Source organism: Hippocampus zosterae, chromosome 16 (genome assembly GCF_025434085.1).
Source record: "Hippocampus zosterae strain Florida chromosome 16, ASM2543408v3, whole genome shotgun sequence".
Taxonomy (NCBI): domain Eukaryota; kingdom Metazoa; phylum Chordata; class Actinopteri; order Syngnathiformes; family Syngnathidae; genus Hippocampus; species Hippocampus zosterae.
Genome location: NC_067466.1, coordinates 13030226 through 13050730, shown reverse-complemented (window position 1 = coordinate 13050730; position 20505 = coordinate 13030226). Strand labels below are relative to the sequence as shown.

General features: G+C 41.8%; 1 protein-coding gene across 1 annotated transcript; it reads left to right on the top strand.

Annotated features, from left to right (window-relative positions):
- Positions 1-742: 742 nt before the first annotated feature.
- On the top strand, positions 743-18085 carry jakmip2 (janus kinase and microtubule interacting protein 2). The gene is given in 24 exon segments (XM_052046825.1): positions 743-907; positions 4825-5072; positions 5247-5501; positions 5605-5847; positions 6024-6233; positions 7607-7705; positions 7785-7931; positions 8012-8152; positions 8330-8386; positions 8621-8743; positions 11064-11192; positions 12141-12224; positions 12686-12748; positions 12825-12923; positions 13260-13361; positions 13459-13512; positions 13599-13664; positions 13747-13815; positions 13892-13969; positions 14339-14389; positions 14473-14625; positions 15177-15242; positions 16452-16558; positions 16560-18085. Coding segments are annotated over 23 exon segments (2694 nt in total). The 5' UTR covers positions 743-907; positions 4825-4943; the 3' UTR covers positions 16729-18085.
- The last annotated feature ends 2420 nt before the right edge of the window (positions 18086-20505 follow it).

Sequence of the window (20505 nt, the reverse complement as noted above, 5' to 3'; positions counted from 1 at the left end):
TATCGAACGGGATTTGCTTGACTTGGCGCTACTGCAGGCTTCCGTATCGTCTCCTCCTTCCTCCCTATGCTCTGTAACTTCAAGTAACTGTGCCACCTGCCATTGAAATGCCTTTCATTACAAGTCCAAATGAAATGAATGCAGTCGTTGACATCGAACCATAATTGTGTACCAACCTTCGGCGGGCCGGATTAAAAAGACCAACGGGTCGGATTTGGCCCACGGGCCGTAGTTTTCCCACCCCTGCAAAAGGGTACGCATATGAAGACGTATTTTTTTTCTTTGAACCACTTTTGGGAAGGACATCCAGTTTTTGGCAATATCGCTGTTGCTCCACATTACTCCTCTTTGTATATGACTTCCTTCACTGTTCTTTTGATATACTGTACTTGTTGCTGTGGAAATTGTTTTGTCCTCTTCTCTAAACTAATACCTTTGAACTACAAAATCCCCTCTCATGATATTGAAACTTTCTGCAAACCATTTTGCCGGAAGACGTTAGCTAGCTAGCTAGCTAGCTAGATTTTGTATGAATTTATGTAAAATGTACAGAAGTGATAGAAATGAGATAAGACTGTGAAAAGACAAACGTCGTTGGATAAAATTAGATACGACTGTGAAAAGACATCTTTATCTTATAAGTGGGCATTATGTGTTTACTCATCTATAGCCGGCCAATGTCGGTGGACTGCGGCGGAAATCAGTGATCTCATCGTGACGATGTGGGCGGTGCTTAAACTCCAGCATCCTCCTCCTTCTTCCTCCTCCTCCTCCTCACCCTCATCATCACCTCCATCGAGCTGTCTGATGATGATGCTCTCCTCTTTTTTGTCCATCTAAAGTCGTCCAATAACCCGCCATGCGGTTCGTTTCACGCCCGTTAGGACATCTCGCATCGCACTGTGAGGTAAGACAACGCTACACGGCCACGTTCTTGCTCGAGCATCATTCTCGTGTGGGGCTTTTCCGCTCCTAGCGGGCCTTTTAGGCAGGCAACTGGCAAGCATGCGTTGAATATCTTCTGTGTTATTACCGATTTGATGCGAGCTGACAGTCTGTCGATTAATGTTATTTTTGCTGTGATAACACACAACAAAGCGGCATTCTGCAGTATTTCGGCCAGCGGCATCGGCTTAGCTTGCATGTCGGAAGTGGGAGATTCTCGGCCTGCACCACACGGGTGACGTGAGAGTGGGACGGGGAGAAAGAGGAAAAGGGGGGGGGGGGTATGCTCAATGGCCATTTTCAGCACCGTAACGGAGTGTGCGAGAATCGGATGTCTCAGTCGCCATACATCAGCCACTTGGTACACCTGCACCCTTAACTGCATGTTTGCTAGAAGGTTATAGCAAACAAGAGGAGGATGCTGGTGGTCCGAACCAGACCTTAGACAGTGCCACACGTTAGTCTCTGCAAGCCTGCATCTGCCTCGGGGGTGTCACACTGGCCTAATTTTAACACATCCAGCCGTAGTGACAGAGGGGCACATTGGTGATACTATTACTGTACGTTTAAAAAAAACAAGTACACATCAAGGCTATTGGCTGCTTAGAGCATTAGTAGTACTGAGACATGTGTTTGTACAGTATGTAAAAGTAATCAAAATAGCGTCACGAGGAATCCACTGACTGGCTTTACCCAAATGGGGTGCAATTAATGTCTTATTCTTGATGCTTTTTCTTGACACAATTCAACAAGTCATGTCAAGTCAACAGTATTTATAGAGCACTTTCAAACAGCCATCGCTGCATACAAAGTGCTGTACATGGAGCGATTTAACATATACAATAAACAGTAAGACGAATCAGTAATAAGTAATAAGATGCATCCATCCACTGAGTGGATACTATATTTTGCCAGACTCGTTAAAGTTCCCTGGTTGCTCATTTATGCCGCCTTTAGTTGAGCTGTTGATGATTTCATTGCATAATGTGGATTAGCAAGTCGCCTCAAAGTGTTCAAGTGAGAAGCAAAGATTATAAAATGCTATTAATTGAAAGTGTCTCAATGCTAAATCGCATTAATTCTTCTGGTGAGTTTCACCGTAATACACGCTATCATCTTGGGTATTGATGGCTGCAAATAAAAAAAAAAAATCCTAATATATTCAAATGACAAATGTGTGACCGCCCGCGTCCATAAATGATGATTCAGTTCCTGGTTTGGTCCATAACATGTAAAAACAAAAAAGGAAAAAGTTAAAATTTTGATTTTTCTTCCCCCGATGGGAGCTCAGATGCTTATTTTGATGCTTATTTTGCTTATTTTTGCTTATTTTTCAGACCTTATTCACAAAGGTCGTCAATTTGCTCTCAGGAAGGTCAACAGAAATCTGAGAATATTTGATGAGAAGAGAATTGCTAAATTCTACACAATACTGTCAGACCTCCAAAAATTGTTTTGCTTTTGCTTTCGTTTTGAAAGATTTTGGGTGGCTCCAAATTGCACAGTTCCATTTTATTTTTCTATTTAAATATTTAGCCAAATCTTTAACATAAGTTGCCTTCATCTAAAATTGAAGAATATACTTTTTTTTTTACATTGTATTTTATTTTCTATACGAAATGATGTGGCTGGCCAGTGAATATTTCTCTAATATGATCATATAGATGCCAGCAAGTTATGTGAAGATTTTTTTATTTTTGTTCGTGTTTTGCATGGTCGAGGGCCCAAGTGCAGGGAAGCAGGAGAAGCAAGGCAGGAGTGCAGCTTTTCTCTCCAACAAAAATAAAAGTATTTCCATCATAAGTCGAAAATCGTGAGAGGGATATTAGAGGGATAGCTACCCCACAATACATTCCTGCAAAACTTTTTGGACATCGACTTTTCAGACATCCACTGATTCTGCTGTAGAGTTATCAGAGAAGCAGCCAGACCCTTTGGTGGACTTGCCAGCGGATTGCTATCAGAAGATGAAACATGACAGTAATCACCTTGAAAAATACAGTAAATTCATTTCTGGTTTCTAGGTTAATACCGTATTAGTGCTCCTCGTAAACTGTGGTTGGCTTTGCATGAAGGTGTTGTACATGGCAGCACCAAAATGAGGACTCATTATCTTCATAGACTCTGTAATATTTCAGATCATTTTGACCCAGCAGTGATCAAAGAGCACATGTCTTGTGGTCCACATTGACATGAGTTGTTTAATCTGAAGAATAATCTGATTTCGGAGCCGTGGGATCCAGAAGCATGATTGTCAATTATGAATGGGGGTTTATTTCTCCCCATATGAAATTTTACAGGATACCTTTATGCGGTGATTCCCAACCAAAAGTGTTCCTTGAGAGATCAGGGATGTCGCGAGAAATGTCACTTAATTTGTCAGGGGGATGGCTGTGTGTCAGCAATTTTTACTTTTAAAAATTAATAGTCGCCCAACACACGGAAAGATTCCAGAAATTAAAGATTGGAATGCGCAATGCAAATGCAGGCACTGTTTTCATTGGGCGAGCTCCACAAGAGTGACTTAAAAAGTGAATCAAAGGGCACTTGATTGCGGTGTGTTACGTCCATGTTGATTCCATGTGACTTTATCTTTAATCTGTATTGCAAAATCTTTTAAGCGATGTTATGCAATTTCTTCTCTGGTTATCTTTGTATCACTGGTTCCCATACGAATCTTTGGGAAGATTTAGTGGGCAGCTCACTCAGATTGTTCAAATTAGAAACACAAAAATAAACAGTGGCGGAATGGAAAAAAGGCAGCAGATCGAGACCGTTGATGTCATGCATCTGAAATTACTTGGCATTGTTCTTCATCTTGTTTTAATTTTCTTTTCAGTGCATGTGTTGTATTGAGCAAAAAAAAAATCCGATGTCGGATCTTTCTCATGAAATCAACAATGATTTAATACATAGCTCAATAAATGAAATGGTTCGATTCAAGTCATTTTTCTACGGCTCCAAGGGATAAATAATCAAAATTTCCACATAATGAACCAAATCATAAATGTCATTATGCTCATTTATTCTAACAGGAATTTATTTTTAAAAAAGTTCACCAAAGGGGCCCCAAGGGCTTGATAACATTCTGCGCAGAACTCTTTCATGCCTGGTTGAAGTGCTGTGCTGAGACATTAATATTACCTGTCAATCATTGTCGAGACTTGTCACATTTGAAGAACAGACAATATTTTTGCTTGACTTGCCCTCTCTGACTGCAAATTATGCAAGCCGATATGTTTGAATTGCTTTCAGGATGGATTCAAATCGCCTTCTAGAATATTTCCAGTGTGTTGTCATGTGAATGGTAATTAATTGCTACAGTTGATCGTCTTGGAACATTATTTGATCGCCTGCGCTTGTCGGCATTCAAGAATCGAAGAATTTCCTCACTGGAACTGTTAGTGTGTCGAAGGAAACAACCTTGTCTTGAGCAATGAGAGCCCTGATAACATCTGCCGATTTCAAAAATATCGGATGAGTGCCAACAGTCATTCCAAGCAGCTCCAGCGATGCTTCCTTGTTCAAATTCGGACGAGCATCAAGATTGATGGCTTGATTTATTGGCCATAGATCGAGTCGTGCGCAGGCGGGGATTTTTTTTTTTACCTTGGGCGGTATAATTTCTAGCGAGTGAGCTCGTAACCTAAAGGCCTCTTTAGACAGAAACATTTCTGAAAATGACACACATCCTGGCTTCAAACGACCAGTGAAATCGCAACCTTTGCACTTGGAAAATCACATTTTCTCAAAGCATTTAATTGTTCAGCCCCTTTTCCCTTTGAAACATTAACGCTCCACTTTTGCTAAAGTCTTACCTATAACTTAAAAGAAATGTCTCTGCTGGTCTGCCCCCCCGCCCCCCTGACCCTCACCCAGCCCCTTTGTCGAACAGGAGAATGAAGAAGAGGAGAAACGGGAAGCCTTGGGATCACCGTGGACCGTTTCTGTGAAGTCTCCATGAACGCATCGGAAGAGACATTCTAGCAATTGAATCAATGGCCAAGAAAGGGCGTGCGAAGGGCGAGAAGCCCGAAGCACTCATTTCTGCTTTGCAGGCAGCCAATGAAGATCTCAGGTCCAAGCTGACTGACATTCAGATCGAACTGCACCAAGAAAAATGCAAGGTACCGTCAAACAAGCCCCAGGCACAATGTGAACATTTTTGCTTATTGCCTTCGTACGTTATGTTGCGCAATTTGGCATTTTAAGCATCGATGTTATACCAAGTCCTATATCTAATTGCTTTATGTGCATTATTATGTAATCCTGACATTTGAGCACTTTCCCCCGCGCAAAAGGTGAGCAAGCTGGAGCGCGACAAATTGCAGGAGGTGAAGCGGGTGCGCGAGCAGGAGCAGCACCGTCACACCGCCATGCTGACGGAGCAGCGGGCCAAGTGGCATGAGGATAAACAAAAAGAGCTCCAAACCCTCCGCGAAAATCTGACGCGGCAGCATGAGCAAGAGCTGGCGCGGCACGCCAAAATCAAAGACCAGGAGAACCAGAGACTCAAGACCGCGCTGAGCGCCATACGGGACGGCAGCGGCGAGAAGGTGAACTAGTACCCATGAATGAATGTGTTTTGGCAAAGTTCCAGTGAGCTATGCCCACACTTGACGGTATACTTCAATAATCTAATCGAATCTGTGTCTGTAGGTGCGCACGGCATTGACTCTGGAAGCTAAAGAGGACGCTCGCCGCTTCTTCGATCAGGAGAGAGTGAAGCTCCTTCAGGAGATAGCCGAGCTGAAGTCAAACAAGAAGCAGACAGACGAGGCTCTCAGCAACATGATCCAGGCAGATAAAATGAAGGCCGGCGACCTGAGGGTGGAGCACCAGCAGCACCGGGAAGAGATCTCCAAGATCAAGTGGGACTGTGAACGGGACATCCGGAGACTGGTAACGCACGATCACCGACGCTATACCAGTCAATGACGTTTTTCAAAGGGGATGTGTGCGGGGGGGATGGTCTGATGCTGCTCCTTTGTAAATCTCAAGATTGGAAATAACTTTCCCGTAGGAGTACAGAGGATAAAATGCTGGCCAAACAGGTATTTGCTCCTCTCTTGTTCCAGGTGGATGAAATCAAAGCTAAAGATCGCATCATCTTCTCGCTGGAGAAGGAGATGGAGTCAACGACAGGGTTCCTCCAGAAGCTGCAGCTTCAGAAGGATGCGCTGGATGAGCAGCTTTTCCTGGTCAAGGAGGCAGAGTGCGGCGCAGGAAGCCCGAAAAGAGAGATTCCGGGTCGCGCTGGGGATGGCGCAGAGCACTGTGGTAGTCCAGTAAGTACACCCGTCCTCTTGTCTCTCTGTCAACAAACAAGTCCACAAAAGGAGGCAGCAAAGCGATTTAACAAATTAGCACAGCCGTGGATTACTAACTATCACACACGCATCATTCGGATTTCATTGATTTGTACCACTGCCTTCGTATCAAGAATACCAGCTCATCGGTTGTCATGAACTAAGACATACGATGAGTGAGCGTTATCCGTGTCCGATTCATTTTCTGTAATGTGACCGCTCATGAGGCTTGCGTTTCTGCATAATCAATTCAACCGTGCTTGTGCCCACTAGTCTAAATTCCATGATGTTTACTCAATTTCAGATTCTCCTTCCATACGCTGCCAAGATTGGTCATGCACACACATGTAAAGTTTTAGTCAAGCGGCGAGACATAATGAAGCAATGGCAGGATTTTTAAAACGCCTTGCTACAAGGAGGTGGGTTGGGGGGGGGGGGGCTTGGCCAACACCGACAAGGTTTTAATGCCAAGCGTAATTACAACCTTGGTTAAAGGAACAAGCAGATGCAAGCACTAAACTAGAATGCCTGTAAGCAAATTTATTAAAATATCTGTTCATTACATTCCTGGACGAGTACAGCTCATCATTCAAAATTCAAAATGTGAAGTTCACCATTCCAAAAATGGAACTAGCTCAGAGTTTGTTTGTTTGTTTGTTTTTTTTGGAATATATGTTGCTGTGATATGTGTAATTGTGAGCGCAAAAGGTCAATGTGTGCCGTGCAATTAGCTAGCAAATAGTTCAGTTTGCACCCTGCCTACTGCAAAAGGTTGTTTGTCAATGCGTGCCGTGCGATTGGCTAGCAACTAGTTCAGTTTGCACCCTACTGCCCGAAAACAGCTGCGATAGGCTCCAGCACGTCCGTGTGAGGATAAGCGGGTTAGAAAATGGATGGATGCATGTTGCTGTGAGCCATTACCCCCAGAATACAGACATTGTTTTTAATTTATTTTTTTTGCTTTTAAGGTTGAAACATTGACAAAGCGTTGACACATAGGGCAAAAGAAAAAAAAATCTAATGATCCCAAATTTCATCTCACAATGCTGATGAGTCATCATGAATCCAAACATAGAAGCCTCCAAGGTTGATTGGCCGCTGCATCGCTGGAAGGATGTGAAGCACCTTTTTATGGTCTGTAAAACCATGCACGAAGCCATTTTGGCATAGCGGTCATGAGGAAATAAAAAGACTTGCGCAAACGGAATGCAGACCAACCATTGACCACACTCCGCCAGACATTCTTTGACAGTTCTCAAAAACTGTTCCGGTCCTTGTCCAGATACATTTGTCTGTGCTGGTGACACGATTATGATCATAAATATGACTTTTTTTTTTGTTTTGTTTTACAGGACCTGAGAAGAAATCAAAGGCGCGTGGCTGAGCTCAACTCCACGATTCGCAAGCTGGAGGACCGAAACGCGCTGCTAGTTGATGAGCGGAATGAACTTGTATGTTGACTCCTGACTACGCCTCACTGCTCGCAGCTTCTCGTTCCTCCCCGCCAACATTCGGTGTTCCTCTGAGCAGCTGAAACGCGTGCGAGAGTCGGAGAAGCAATGCAAGCCGCTGTTGGACAAGAACAAGCTGCTGAATAAGCGGAACGATGAGCTGACTCTGACTATCCAGAAGCTGGAGGAGAAAGCAAAGAATCTGGCCAAGGAGAACCTTGAGATGGTTAGCACGGAATCGCACGAGTACCCTTCATTTCTGGAAAGGCCAATTGACCTTAGCGTGAATTTTGTTTGTGTTATCAGAGGGAAAAGATCAGTTCTCAACCTCCACTGAAGAAACCCAAGTCTCTGAATGACCTGGACCAAGCCCACGATGACCAAGAAATAGCCTTTCTCAAGCTTCAAGTCCTGGAGCAGCAAAGCATGATTGACGAGCTTGCAAGAGTAAGTTTTGCATGTGCATGAATGAGCATCACGACTGGGACCGCATGGTGGTTTTGCTCGGTAACATTCCATGTTAATCGCACGCATAAGGATCATAAAAATACTTCAGTCTGCATTTACAGTTTGGTTCAGTTTCTTGTAAGCATTATATTGATTTGAATTCTTCTTTGGTTCCAGGATCGAGAGAAATTGCTTCGGAAAAAAAGACATAAAAGGAGTTCCAGACCAATTAAGGTAAAGACATTTCAGATTTATGTTCAGTAAGTCAAAAATGTTGTGGTTCTTGCACAAAATGGTGGTGAACAATATGGCTAGAGTCGTACAACCGATGAATTTAGTGAGCCAGTCGAGGAAATGCACTCATTGGCCACAACAATAGGTGCGCCTATAGAGTCGAATAAGATTCAATACAAGAGCCGTCACAGAATTCTGCCTCTGTAAATCTTAAACCGGTTGACTTTTATGCAGAGGCACATTGTCGTGGACACATACTTCGGGTATGATGAAGAGTCAATGGATTCTGAAACGTCCTCGGTGGCTTCTTTCCGCACGGACCGGACACCGGCTACTCCCGATGAAGACGTGGATGAGGTGATCGTTTGATTTCTACTCCTCACTAATCAAGACGTCTCAGATGTTTATTGACAACACATTTAACCTTCAAACCTCTTCAAAGAAGCTCAGTGCATCAAGAAATTCACGATGCCTGCGGGCTTTGCTTTTCCTTTGGATGTTTTTTTTTTTTTATGGTTTAAGCGTCCCGAAATTGTGGAAACATACAGTACATGTCTGGGAATGAATTTAGGGATCAAGTAACAGACAAGTCCCAACACACAAATGCTGACTCAACCAAAACACATATTGAGAGTTTAACATTTTTGTCACGTTCGTGCAAGCCGAATAAAGTTGGGATCCCAGAAGTGTAGACACCAAGCAAGGTATTCGTAGCAAAAAAGGGTTTAATATACAAAAATCGCACTGCCAAAGAAGTAACATAAAGTGCTGGTCAAAACAAGGACCAGAGGGCACAAAAACGAGTAACAAAAAGCGCTTGCACAAAAGGAAAGGTAGGAAAATAAAAACCGCAAACAAAAAACAGTAGCAAATACACGCAAGCGAAAGCCAAATCACAAAATAAAAACCATACATACAAAATACTCGGTACCGAGTAGTGATGGGTCCAGCGACACCGATGCGTTGATGCATGCGCCGGGCTCACAGAGCAAACCACGTGTCGGTGCATGTGCCGCTACATTACGTCACGTGATTGACACATGAACTGCACCGGCGCAGTTTAGACTGCATCGGCTGCGTTGACACAGTCCAGGCTGCTAATTGACACATGAACTGCACCGGTGCAGTTTAGACTGCATCTGCTGCTTGGCACAGTCCAAGCTGCGGCACTTAGTCCAGGGGGCGTTGACGCAGCAAAAGCCCGCACAGTGTATCCTAAGGAAGTGCGTCTGGCGACACGATGCCGATTGCCGAAACAAGCCAGACCTCACCCTCGCTCGAATAAAAATATATGTTTGGGCAATACGGAAAACACACTGATTATCAGAAAAAAATGTGTCCGTCTGACTTCTAGCAAGTACGTGCTCGCGCGCACAGCTGAGAGCAGCAGACTATCGACTGAGTGCTGAGACGCGCTTCACTCGAGTGACGTTGCTACAGTACGTTCATATTATGGAGCAACTTCCGGACAAATACAAATTGTCCGCCGCGTAGAGCCATTTTGATCTCCTTTTGGAGAATAAGGTATTCATTAAAATCTCCTTGTCTCACCAAGTGCCTCTCGGATTTTTGACATGTCTTATTCCATTGTGTGTGTGTCTTCTCCACAACAGAGGAAATAGCATGCATTAAATGCAACAGACTGAAATTTAAAACACTGGAGCATCTTATTTTTCTAAATCAAAAATTGTGAAGACAAAGCCCACAAGCATCCTCATTCACACGAATTTCACATTATTGAAAAACATTCAATGATACAATATGAATGCATGGATGTGAATGATATTGTCAAGGGTCAATGTCATCTTTATTGTCAAATATACTTTATGTATGACATGCAGCATAGTCTTAGACATGAAATTTCTTCCTCTCAATCCTCAGTGCATACATGCATGTAAACATGCTGTGCATTAAACACACGCAGCTAAGAAAGGATAGCAGCTACACTATATAAAAAAAGACATGTAATCTGAACAGTACAGACAATATAAACAGCATAAACAACAACATAAACAATGGCGCTTGTTAAAAGCTCAGTGTAGCCACATTGAGCTTTTAACTCATTCAGTACCAGTCATTGGGTAGAGTGAGGTAGTGCATTGTATACACGTCATCATCAAATCAGTTTGTTCAGTCTGTCAAGTGGGTTGGCTGCAGGGATTTTGAAGGTCCAGCAGATGGCAGTGGTCAGCGACACAGTATCAGTACAGTATCAACACAGTGTGTCATTGTGTCGACACGCCTCATGAGGCCTCATGGACCCATCACTAGTACCGAGAGTTCAAAAGCGCAACACGACGAGGTCTATAGCAAAAGCAGTCTATGAGCAAGGAAGCAGCAAGGAAAAGGCAATACTCTGACAACGGTTGCACAGCAGAGGGGTCCTTAAATACAGAGTGTACTAATCATAGATTGGCAGCAGGTGTGCACAGAAGTCCGCTCATGCCACCTGCTGGCCAGACTGAAACAGAACTGTGACAATTCAATTTGTGGCTGATTTCTCGCTGTGAAGTGCAGCGTGGCTTAAAGCAATCCTACTCATTTGAAACTGTCCAATTTGATCTGATCTTGGAAAGGGCTGCAAGAGTTTGAGGCCACTAAGAGGTGCCTGGAATTGTCCCTGTTGATAGAAAACAGATGGATAGATTATTGACAGTTCACGCTCTGTGTTCGTTAGCGTCTCGCCAATGAAGAGTCTGAGCTGCGGTTCCGTCAGCTGACCAGGGAATACCAGGCCTTACAGCGTGCATACGCCCTGCTGCAGGAACAGAAAGGAGGCATTCTGGATGCTGAGATGGAAGCCAAGGTACACTAAATGTTTCTGCTATTGTCATACCAGCATCAGTTTTGTATTTGCATTCACTATATTAAAAAGATGCAGTTTTTCTTTTTTATATATAATGACAGAATTTTCAGGTACGTTTTTTTTTCATTGCCTTATAAAGCCAGATGACAATGTCATGACTTTGGAAGCTTCGTACTGTTGATTGTTGTTATACGTCAACACTTGAGTTAATTAGAGACACACCCGTGACTGTATTTGAAGGCATGTGTGAGACGCGCTGCTTCTTACTTAACATCAGATATCAGGATAGCAAGCCAGGAAATCGCAAGAAGAGATGTTCAGCCATCATAATGCTTCGGTAGGAGATTAACTCGCTAAAATGCTTTGCGTGTCATTATTTCTTTTTTGTTATTGAACAACAGATTGAATCATGATCCTCTCACATGATTGACTCATCACATGACTGACTCCAGAGGACCACATTGTGGGAGTGCCGGGCTTAATTCCAGCAAAGCGCCGTAGTTGTGAGAGAGAGAGAGATTGAAGTTTTTGGTCCCCAAAAAACACTGAGTGTTGTGCTGGACTGGAATATGATCGGGCCGATCAAGTGAATGAAGCAGGAAAGGCCAGCTATCCACTAAGTACAGTACAATTTAGAGTACAAATTATGGTATACAAATGAAATAAAAGTTAAGAAATAGTTGTAAAGTTGGAATTTTACCTTCAAACATTTTGTGCTAGTCGCAAAACTACCATGATTGTTGTGCTCCGGTTGTCACTTACTGTTGAGTGTAAGCGGATGCTAGCTTGCGCTGCGCGAGTGTAGCTTGGTAAAAATTCAGTCACGGGCTTTTACCCCAGCAGTGAGAGCAATTTCACTCCATCACAAAATGAAAAAGCATCACCAGCTATACGATTCTTGAGTGATCACTGGCACTCAGTGTAATGGGTCACTTTTTTATATTTCAGGCTCAGGAGCAGCTCCAAGCAGACATACTCAGGTACAAGGCCAAAATCGAAGATTTAGAGAGGGAGCTGACGATGAAGGGTCAGGTATGACACACACACGCACAATCATGTGCCCATTGATAAAATTGTGTGATCTGCAAGCTATGCTCAAATGATTTATGACCAAGCAGCAGACAATGAGCGTTTTTAAATGGAATTTACCTTGGACTTGTCTTACTTACATGTCTTGAACATGTGAGTGCAGTGACATGGAACTAAAATAATTGTAATTTGATTCTTAGAATGAGATTACATATCTCTGTGCTGTCTGCATGGGAAAAATAAGTGGAACAAACAAAAAATATTCTCGTGTAATATCAGAATATGTACGACTAATGTTCTCCGTCATTTTAATCGGTTGATATGAATGTGTGTTAAACTTGATTAGCCACTACTAAAAAGTGACACAGACCAATTTTCTTCAAACTTGACTTTATGCTGCAGATCAAAGTGCCCGAGTCTTTTTTTTTTTCAAATTGTTTGACGTCAAGTCTCTTCTACATCAGGACTCCAAATGGGTGGAGGAGAAGCAACTGTTCTTAAGAAGAAATCATGAACTTTTAGAGAAGGTTGGACATGAATCACGAATCATTGCAAAGAGCTTCTTCAGCTGACGTTTTCCCTTTTAAACCGTTTGGTGTCCAGGTAGACAAAGCAGAGATGGAGTGCAGCCGGGCCCAACTGGAACTCCAAGACTCCAGGGACCAGAATGAACTGTTAGAGTTCAGGATCCTGGAATTAGAGGTGTGCCTCACTTACTCTCAAAGAATGTTCCCACTTGATGAGAAATAATTTGTTTTGTCACGCAAAACCATGCGAAAATGTAAAAGCTGATCATAAACAGAAAATCTGATCATTGAAGCCTCACTTTGAAATGCTAAACTGCACTTTGCAGTCATTCTCATTCATTTCCATGTCAAATTTCTATTTCACGTTCAAACCTACTCCAGATACAATCTCAACTCGTATTCCCTGTTGGTTCAATTATCGGTTTTGTGGATTCCGAGATTTATGGCTTGTTTATGTTGGGTAATTGTAAGCAGATGCGTGGTTAACGACGATGCGCGTTTGCTGCCGCAGGAGCGAGAAAGGAGGTCGCCTCCTTTCAACCACCTGAGGATGCATCCCTTCTCAGAGGGAGTCAGTGCACTGCAGATCTATTGTATGAAGGAGGGGGTCAAGGTACGGTATGGAACGCCGTTCGAGTTGGATTGTGAAACTTATGTAACGGGGTTTGCATGCTCCAATCTTAATCGGATCCCATGCCTTGTTTCCACAGGATGTGTGCATACCAGATTTGATCAAACTTTTAGATATCCTCGGAGACAATGGGGTAATTGACGTCACACGTGCATTGTGACTTATTTGATTGAAAAGTATGTAAATGCTCATTCACGCCATTTCCTTTTTGGATTTCAGAACTTAAGGAATGAGGAACAAGTGGCCATTATTCAGGCTAGCACCGTTTTGTCGTTAGCAGAAAAGGTAACGGTTTGTTGACGAGCTGAATTCGTTTTCTACTTGTCTGTTTATCACTTGCTGAAGCTTGTTCTTTTCTGCCCTCTAGTGGATACAGCAGATTGAGGGAACCGAGGCAGCCCTGCACCAGAAAATGATGGACTTGGAGGTAGAGATGGTGAGTGCTAGCTGGAGCCTATCCCACGCTCATTAACTTTCACGGATCATTAAATTTTGATCCTAACCCTCGACAGGAGATGTTCTGTAAACAGAAAGGATATCTGGAGGAGGAGCTGGACTATAGAAAACAAGCCCTGGACCAGGCCTACATGGTAAGCAGGTGTTCTATGTCAGCAGGGTCCGACATTACCTGTGGCCCGATGGCCCTGTCGGGGTATCAATGACTTTTAGCCACTTAAGTCGATCAAGCCATTTTACTGCACATCACATATTGTTTGTGCACATCGGTTCAGAGTTCTTGATCGTCAGTTAGAATCGGAATGCATCCCTAAAATTATTATGCAGATGGATTTCAGTGCAGAGGCTTCTGACAAAACCCCCACTCCAATTATAATTATCCTGGCTAAGCCTTTGCGTAAATCACAATACAGAATCAAACCACTCTTTGTAATTACTCACAAGAAAACCACATACTGTCCCTTGTCTCTTGCTACCGGCTCATTTTTAACCTTTTTAAACAGCAAATCCAGGAGTTGGAGGCGACGTTATACAACGCTTTGCAGCAGGACAAGGTAATTTGAGCTGAACACAACATGACATAACAAAAATGGTATGACTCCCCCAATGCAAACCATCACTCATAAACATCTTGTAGGTGATCAAATACGGTGAGCCCCTGGACGAGCTTCAGCGGGATGAGCTGCGAACGGCGGTGGACAAGCTGAGAAGACAGATGCTGAGGAAGAGTCGAGAGTATGACTGTCAGATCCTGCAGGAAAGGATGGAGCTGTTGCACCAGGCGCACCAGGTACGTCCGTATGTGCGTGATCGCCAAATCAAGATTATAACAGTGCGGGATTTTTCATGATAGTTTGTTTTGATTTAGTTTCACTTTTTTTTCCGGTTAATTTTAGAGTGGGTTCATTTTTTACTCCCAAGAACACTTTGTTTTATTTAGATGTTTTTTTTTTTTTAGATTTAGAATTAGTTTTAGTTTTTTCTTACACGTATGATGTGTTTGTTGAGTGCAGGATTTAGGAAAAAAAAAAGCCAAACACTCCATTTCCCAAAGCACTGTTCCTTCTTCTGTATGGGCGAACAGTAAAAGTAAAATAAATACAATTAAAATGAAACTCTTGGATGAAATTAATCCTTAAAAATCTTGTTGGTTTTAGTTCGAATATAAATGTGAAAATGTAGTTCCAGTTAGTTTTCTTTTTTTTGTGCGTGTGCTTTTATTTTATTGAATGAAATTATTTTATTTTTTATTCTAGTTTGAACTATTTTTTGGAGCTTTTAGTTTTTGTTAACCGTGAACCAAATGAATCTTTATTGTTTTTTTCTTTTTTTTTTTTGAAGAGAATTCGAGATCTTGAGGACAAGACAGAGATCCAAAGGAGGCAGATTAAAGACCTCGAGGAAAAGGTAGACTTGCACTCCCCCTTGTGTATGAAATGTCATCAAAATGTTTCTGGCTCATGAAATATTGGTGACTTCCCGCACCTTATTCCTCTGTGTGTGTTCCTGATGTGACTAACATGCTGCATGTTCCTCTAATTCTCTCACCTTCTCTCTTTCTGTCTTTTTGCTTTCTTTTTTTGCAGTTTTTGTTTCTATTCTTGTTCTTTTCTCTTGCCTTTATCCTTTGGCCTTGAGGTCTTTGGCGTGTCCCGAAGCAGAGGTGAGTTAGGGGGGTTGAGGGTATTTTTGGGTGGATAAATATTGCCTCTGTATTGTGAATAGTATGAAACATGCCACATTGTAGAGCAGAACAGTCTCAATTGTCACTAACACGTGATTAAGTTCCACTTCCTGGTTTCTGCCCTTCAGAATTAAGGTGGGTTCAAGATGAGTGTAAAAGATGGAAAAAATGACAGCCACAATGTGAAACATTAAATGAGTGTCAGTGTGAGCTGTGCAAGATTATCTTTGCAAAGGCAAAAAATAGTTATTTTCCCACATAATGTGAACAATAAAAAGATCTAACAATAAAGATTTCATCCCTGTTCCGCTTCCTGTCACCCACATTTCATATTTTCCGTCTGGCTCTCCTTCCCCTCTTTCTACATTTTTATATAAGTTGTGTTGTTACAGTATTAGCTTCAATTTTCTCAAAAGCCGACAGTGCGCCTTATAATCCGATGCGCCTTATATATATGGATCAATATTTTGATTTCTCGGACGTAGTATTTGAAATATTTTGTAAAGGGTTTGTTGCAGCCGCAGCGGTTGTGAAAGCGCTCCATAAATAAAGCTCCATTGTATTGTATCTCTTTCAGCGTAGCTCCATTGAGTGGATTCATAATGCAACAGCAGCTACTATTATAGCTTCTATTCTATGCGCCTTATAATGCGATGCCCCCTATGCTGAATATGAAAACAATTTTAAAATAGGCCATTAATTGATGGTGCGCTTTATACTCCGATGCGTCTTATAGTGCGGAATATACGGTAGTACTGATACTTTTATATCAGTGTATCGCAATAATTTTGAATATTGTGGGAAGTTTAATTCAAAATGTGACACTGATGCACAGGTTGAAGAAAGTGAAACATTTATGATTTTTTTCCATATAGTTTGGATGATTATATGTATTATAATACAATAATTTGTTTAATTGTTATTTTTTGCAGGTGCTGCATCAGGCCAGAGATCCCGTTTGTCACTGCTGTTGTGTTATTTATTTTTTATCCGAGTGTGGTGGAGCAACAGTGGCTGTTTGTGTGGTGACAGTATACGAGTTGGCTGGGAATGCTCACTCTTAGTTATTTTCCTTTTCAGTGGGTCTCTCAGGATGCAGGACTGCAAGAACAATGCACACACACACACACACACACGTGCATTTGCAGTTGCATGGAGATGCACGTCCGTGTCGCTTTGACAAATCCAAAACCAAAGCCTGGGAAGTAAACGTTGTCTCTGCCATGCAGGGTGATATTAATAACAATAATGTGATAGGGTGTCAGCCATCACTGTTTGGGGGAAATGAACAGAACACAAATACCCGCCTACAGCTGATTGTCTCCTCTTTTAAGCGTAAATGGATGGAAAGGCAAACAGGGACCGTTGGACTGTTTCAAATGCAAGTGGAAGACACTCAGGTTGGGAGACTCAAATAAAGATGAACAATGGAGACCTCAAAGTGACAGGATTGTCAACACTCTTCGGAGTTTTTCCTCCAGAAGCTAGCAAGTGAAGATCTTTACTCCCCGGTTTTATTGGATTCCCTTTTTCTAACAGCACTCCAGGGCCCAATACATCCATAGTTGATATTCATATGTACATCAAAGCCATTTCTTTCATGTTGTTCTGTGAATGGTCACACTTATACATGTGTTGCAGTTCATATGGTCCAGCTCGGCAATTTTGTATCTTTTAAAAAGTGATTCGAATTTATTATGATGACCGTTGCATTTTTTTTTGTAACATCATAATTGGAAAAAATTGAATGTGGATCCCATCCCACCTTAACCCACGCCCCCTTTTCCTGCTTTCACCGTGTAGTTGCTCTTGCTGACCAGCCGAGGGCAGACTTGTTCCATTTTAACGCAAAACAATGCACCCTTTAAAAGTTTGAAAAATCTGGCTTGTAAATATTGTCAAACCTTTAACAGATATATACAGATACTGATTGGTCTCCACCGTTTTAAATATTGTGATCCTTAGTTACAAACAAAATTATTATGAAAACAAAACTAACCATTTTCGTGGAACAACTGTTCTTATTTTGCGAACCACTACTTAGATACTAACCAGCCCCAGTCTGTTTTCTTTCACTAAACTTGAACCCAGTCCCTGCAATATGTATGATGCCATTCTAAATATTTACCATCGGTACATACGCACTCCCTACTTGCCTCATGCCCCATCCATGACTTCACGGGGAATGATCGAGACTATTTTTGTGCAAACTTTGCTAACAAGCAGTTGCCTTCAATGCATTTCCTCCAATGTTTCACTTGTACATTCGAGGCCCCCTTATGAAAGCGTTTATTCTCATTGCCCCAGATGGTTGAATTTATTGTGTTATGTATATTTAAATCTATATATTTTGGTTTTAACTCACAGAGGAATTTTTTTTTATCTGTCTTCCAACAAGAATTGACCGCCCCCCCCTACTTTCATGTAGATGAGTAAATAAATTTGACAAAGTCAAACAGGACTTTGATGGATGACACATGGTCTTTTTTTTATTGGGTGTATTTTATAAGCAGTTTGTGTTCGAACTGTGTTCATAACAAATTAAAAGAAACTTGTCAGCCATCAATGATGTTCCCCTCCAGATGTGTATTACATTCAAGTAAAAATACCGCGATCCGATACAAGCTCCATATCCAAAGGTCAGCCTTTAGAAAGACAGTGATGCACAGAGAGGGATGTTTTTGCATTCGAGTCCATTGCCCAATAAAGTGAACAACAAGTGCAATACAGTAACCAAACAAAACAGACATGAGTTTTCATAAGTGGGCAGTCTTTACTGCCACTGTCCTTTCAGCACCTCTAGGTCATTCGATATCGTCATCTCTTTTTTTTTCCCTCTCACATGCAGCCAAAGGCCCCAATTGGCTCAAAGTACTTCCACAAGAACGATGAGTGACATGGCAACAAAAGAGATGAGCTGCACTCAGTCAGCAGGTGGCCATGAGAGAAAGCTGAGTGGAGAGGCAGACATATAGAGACACCTATTAAAAAAATAATAACTTTTATTTTAGTGCGCATCAGGTCAAAATGAACCTGATTGAAAATACTTACTTAATATTATGAAGAGACAATTAAGCAAATGTGAGAAATGTACCGTACTGTAGATGAAATGGCGATTAAAGATAAGGTAATAAACATAATACCTAACCATTTTTTCTGATTAAATGTACCTAATCAAGCAGCATCATGATATTAAAATGGATGCAAAAGGCCAGTTTGTAAAAAAAAAAAAATAAAATACACCGGTGGGATTCATTCTGCCCCTGGCTGATAAGTGCAACGGTGCGTAATAGAGTGATCAGGTTGCAAATCCACGTCCAGTGGTCCTCAAGGAGCCGCCACCAAAAGGCCTTCCGGCAACAGAGACCTTTCGTAAGTGGGTAAGTGGGACAACGATGTCCCCGCACGCCTACACACGTCGACCGGAGTTAATTTTTTACTGCGTGTATGATAACCCCACCTTTACGTTTACAGTTATCCCCTCATATGTTGCACTGACTTGTCAATTCATTTGCTATGAGTGCGACTTCCAGGAAAACAATCGATCTGATCTGTCTAATGCTAATTGTGTGTTGCTAAGCTACAGGACATAAACAGATTGCTCGGCTGCTTCCGATTGGGCTTCCACATTGGCCTCCCAGATGCCACTGGAATTAAGTTAAGAGAGGATGCGCGGTCTGCAAATTAAGTCCGTCTTCGACGAGCAAGTGTGCTTGTAGGTTCCCTCATACAACAAGAATAAAGCAGCAGCACATTTAACTGCCCGTCTGTGTTGTGCACATGTGTCTATAATCTATACATATAGCTATAGATAAATATAAATCAGTGGCGGGCCGTGCATTTCAACCTTCGGCCTTCAGTGACGTCACATTCATTAACACAATATAGGCTCGTCAGGCAGCATTTAATTTCAGGAGCATTTAAAACCATCAAGTATGCATTCACAATTAAGAGCAGGAAACAAAATTTACAGATATTGTCAAAATAAAAAAGATTTAAAAAATACTAAATAAAATGCCACCCAAATTACGCTGTGTGATCATAAACATGTATGTCCAATAAAGTGCGCAATGTCGCAGTTTCATATAAGACACCAACCACGCAATAACAAAACAAACTATTTATACATTTTTGTATCTTGTCATTTTATTTTGTTACCATTAATACTAACGAAATAAAATAACAAGAAGAAATGTAAAATAAAATTCATTTACTCACCAATGTAGTGCCTGTTTGTGTTCACTGAGCTGCAGATCTACGCGAGTGTCCCCAAACGTTTTTAAACGCACTGTAGCTTGTAAGTGCCCAGCCGTGCTCTGATGTTTCCTTGCTGCCTTGGTAAAACAACTTAAATTGGTAAATCCAGTGGAAGGTCCGTCTTGAAAATTGTGTGGAAAGTAGTCCTGCAACCAGATCAACGTTTTCTCCTTCGGCCATTTTGCAGCAACAGCTCTCTCTAGCAGGCGCTAATCCAATCACCGAACGCGCACGTCCAGCTGGCCCTGGTACGCAGACTCGTGATCTGATTGGCTAATGCAAGCTGACTGTGCCCGTTCATTGACAGCGCACAGGGGCCTGCTCTGTTTAATCTGAAGGCCCTGAGCAAGTTTAGTTTACCTAGCAACACAAGCTATCTGAAATATGATTGGTTAAAAACTCTACCAGAATAAATAAGTTATTTATCGAGTGGCTTTCAATGTTACCGGTATTTAAAATAGCCACTCGACTAAGTGGAAATAATATGACGTAAAGAATACAGATAATTATTTTGTTTTCATATTTATGAAAATAAAATAAGAAAATTAGATTTATGTTATTCTCAGAAAAGTAAATTTATTAAATTGACTTTTTTGAGAATGTTTAGGCCAGCAGAGAAGGCCTTGATGGCCCTGATGGAATGCCACTGATACTATTTTGAAAGATACGCTTAAAATTTAAATAGGCCACTGTCAATAATGAGGTACTTCATCAGTTGCTTTACTAGTG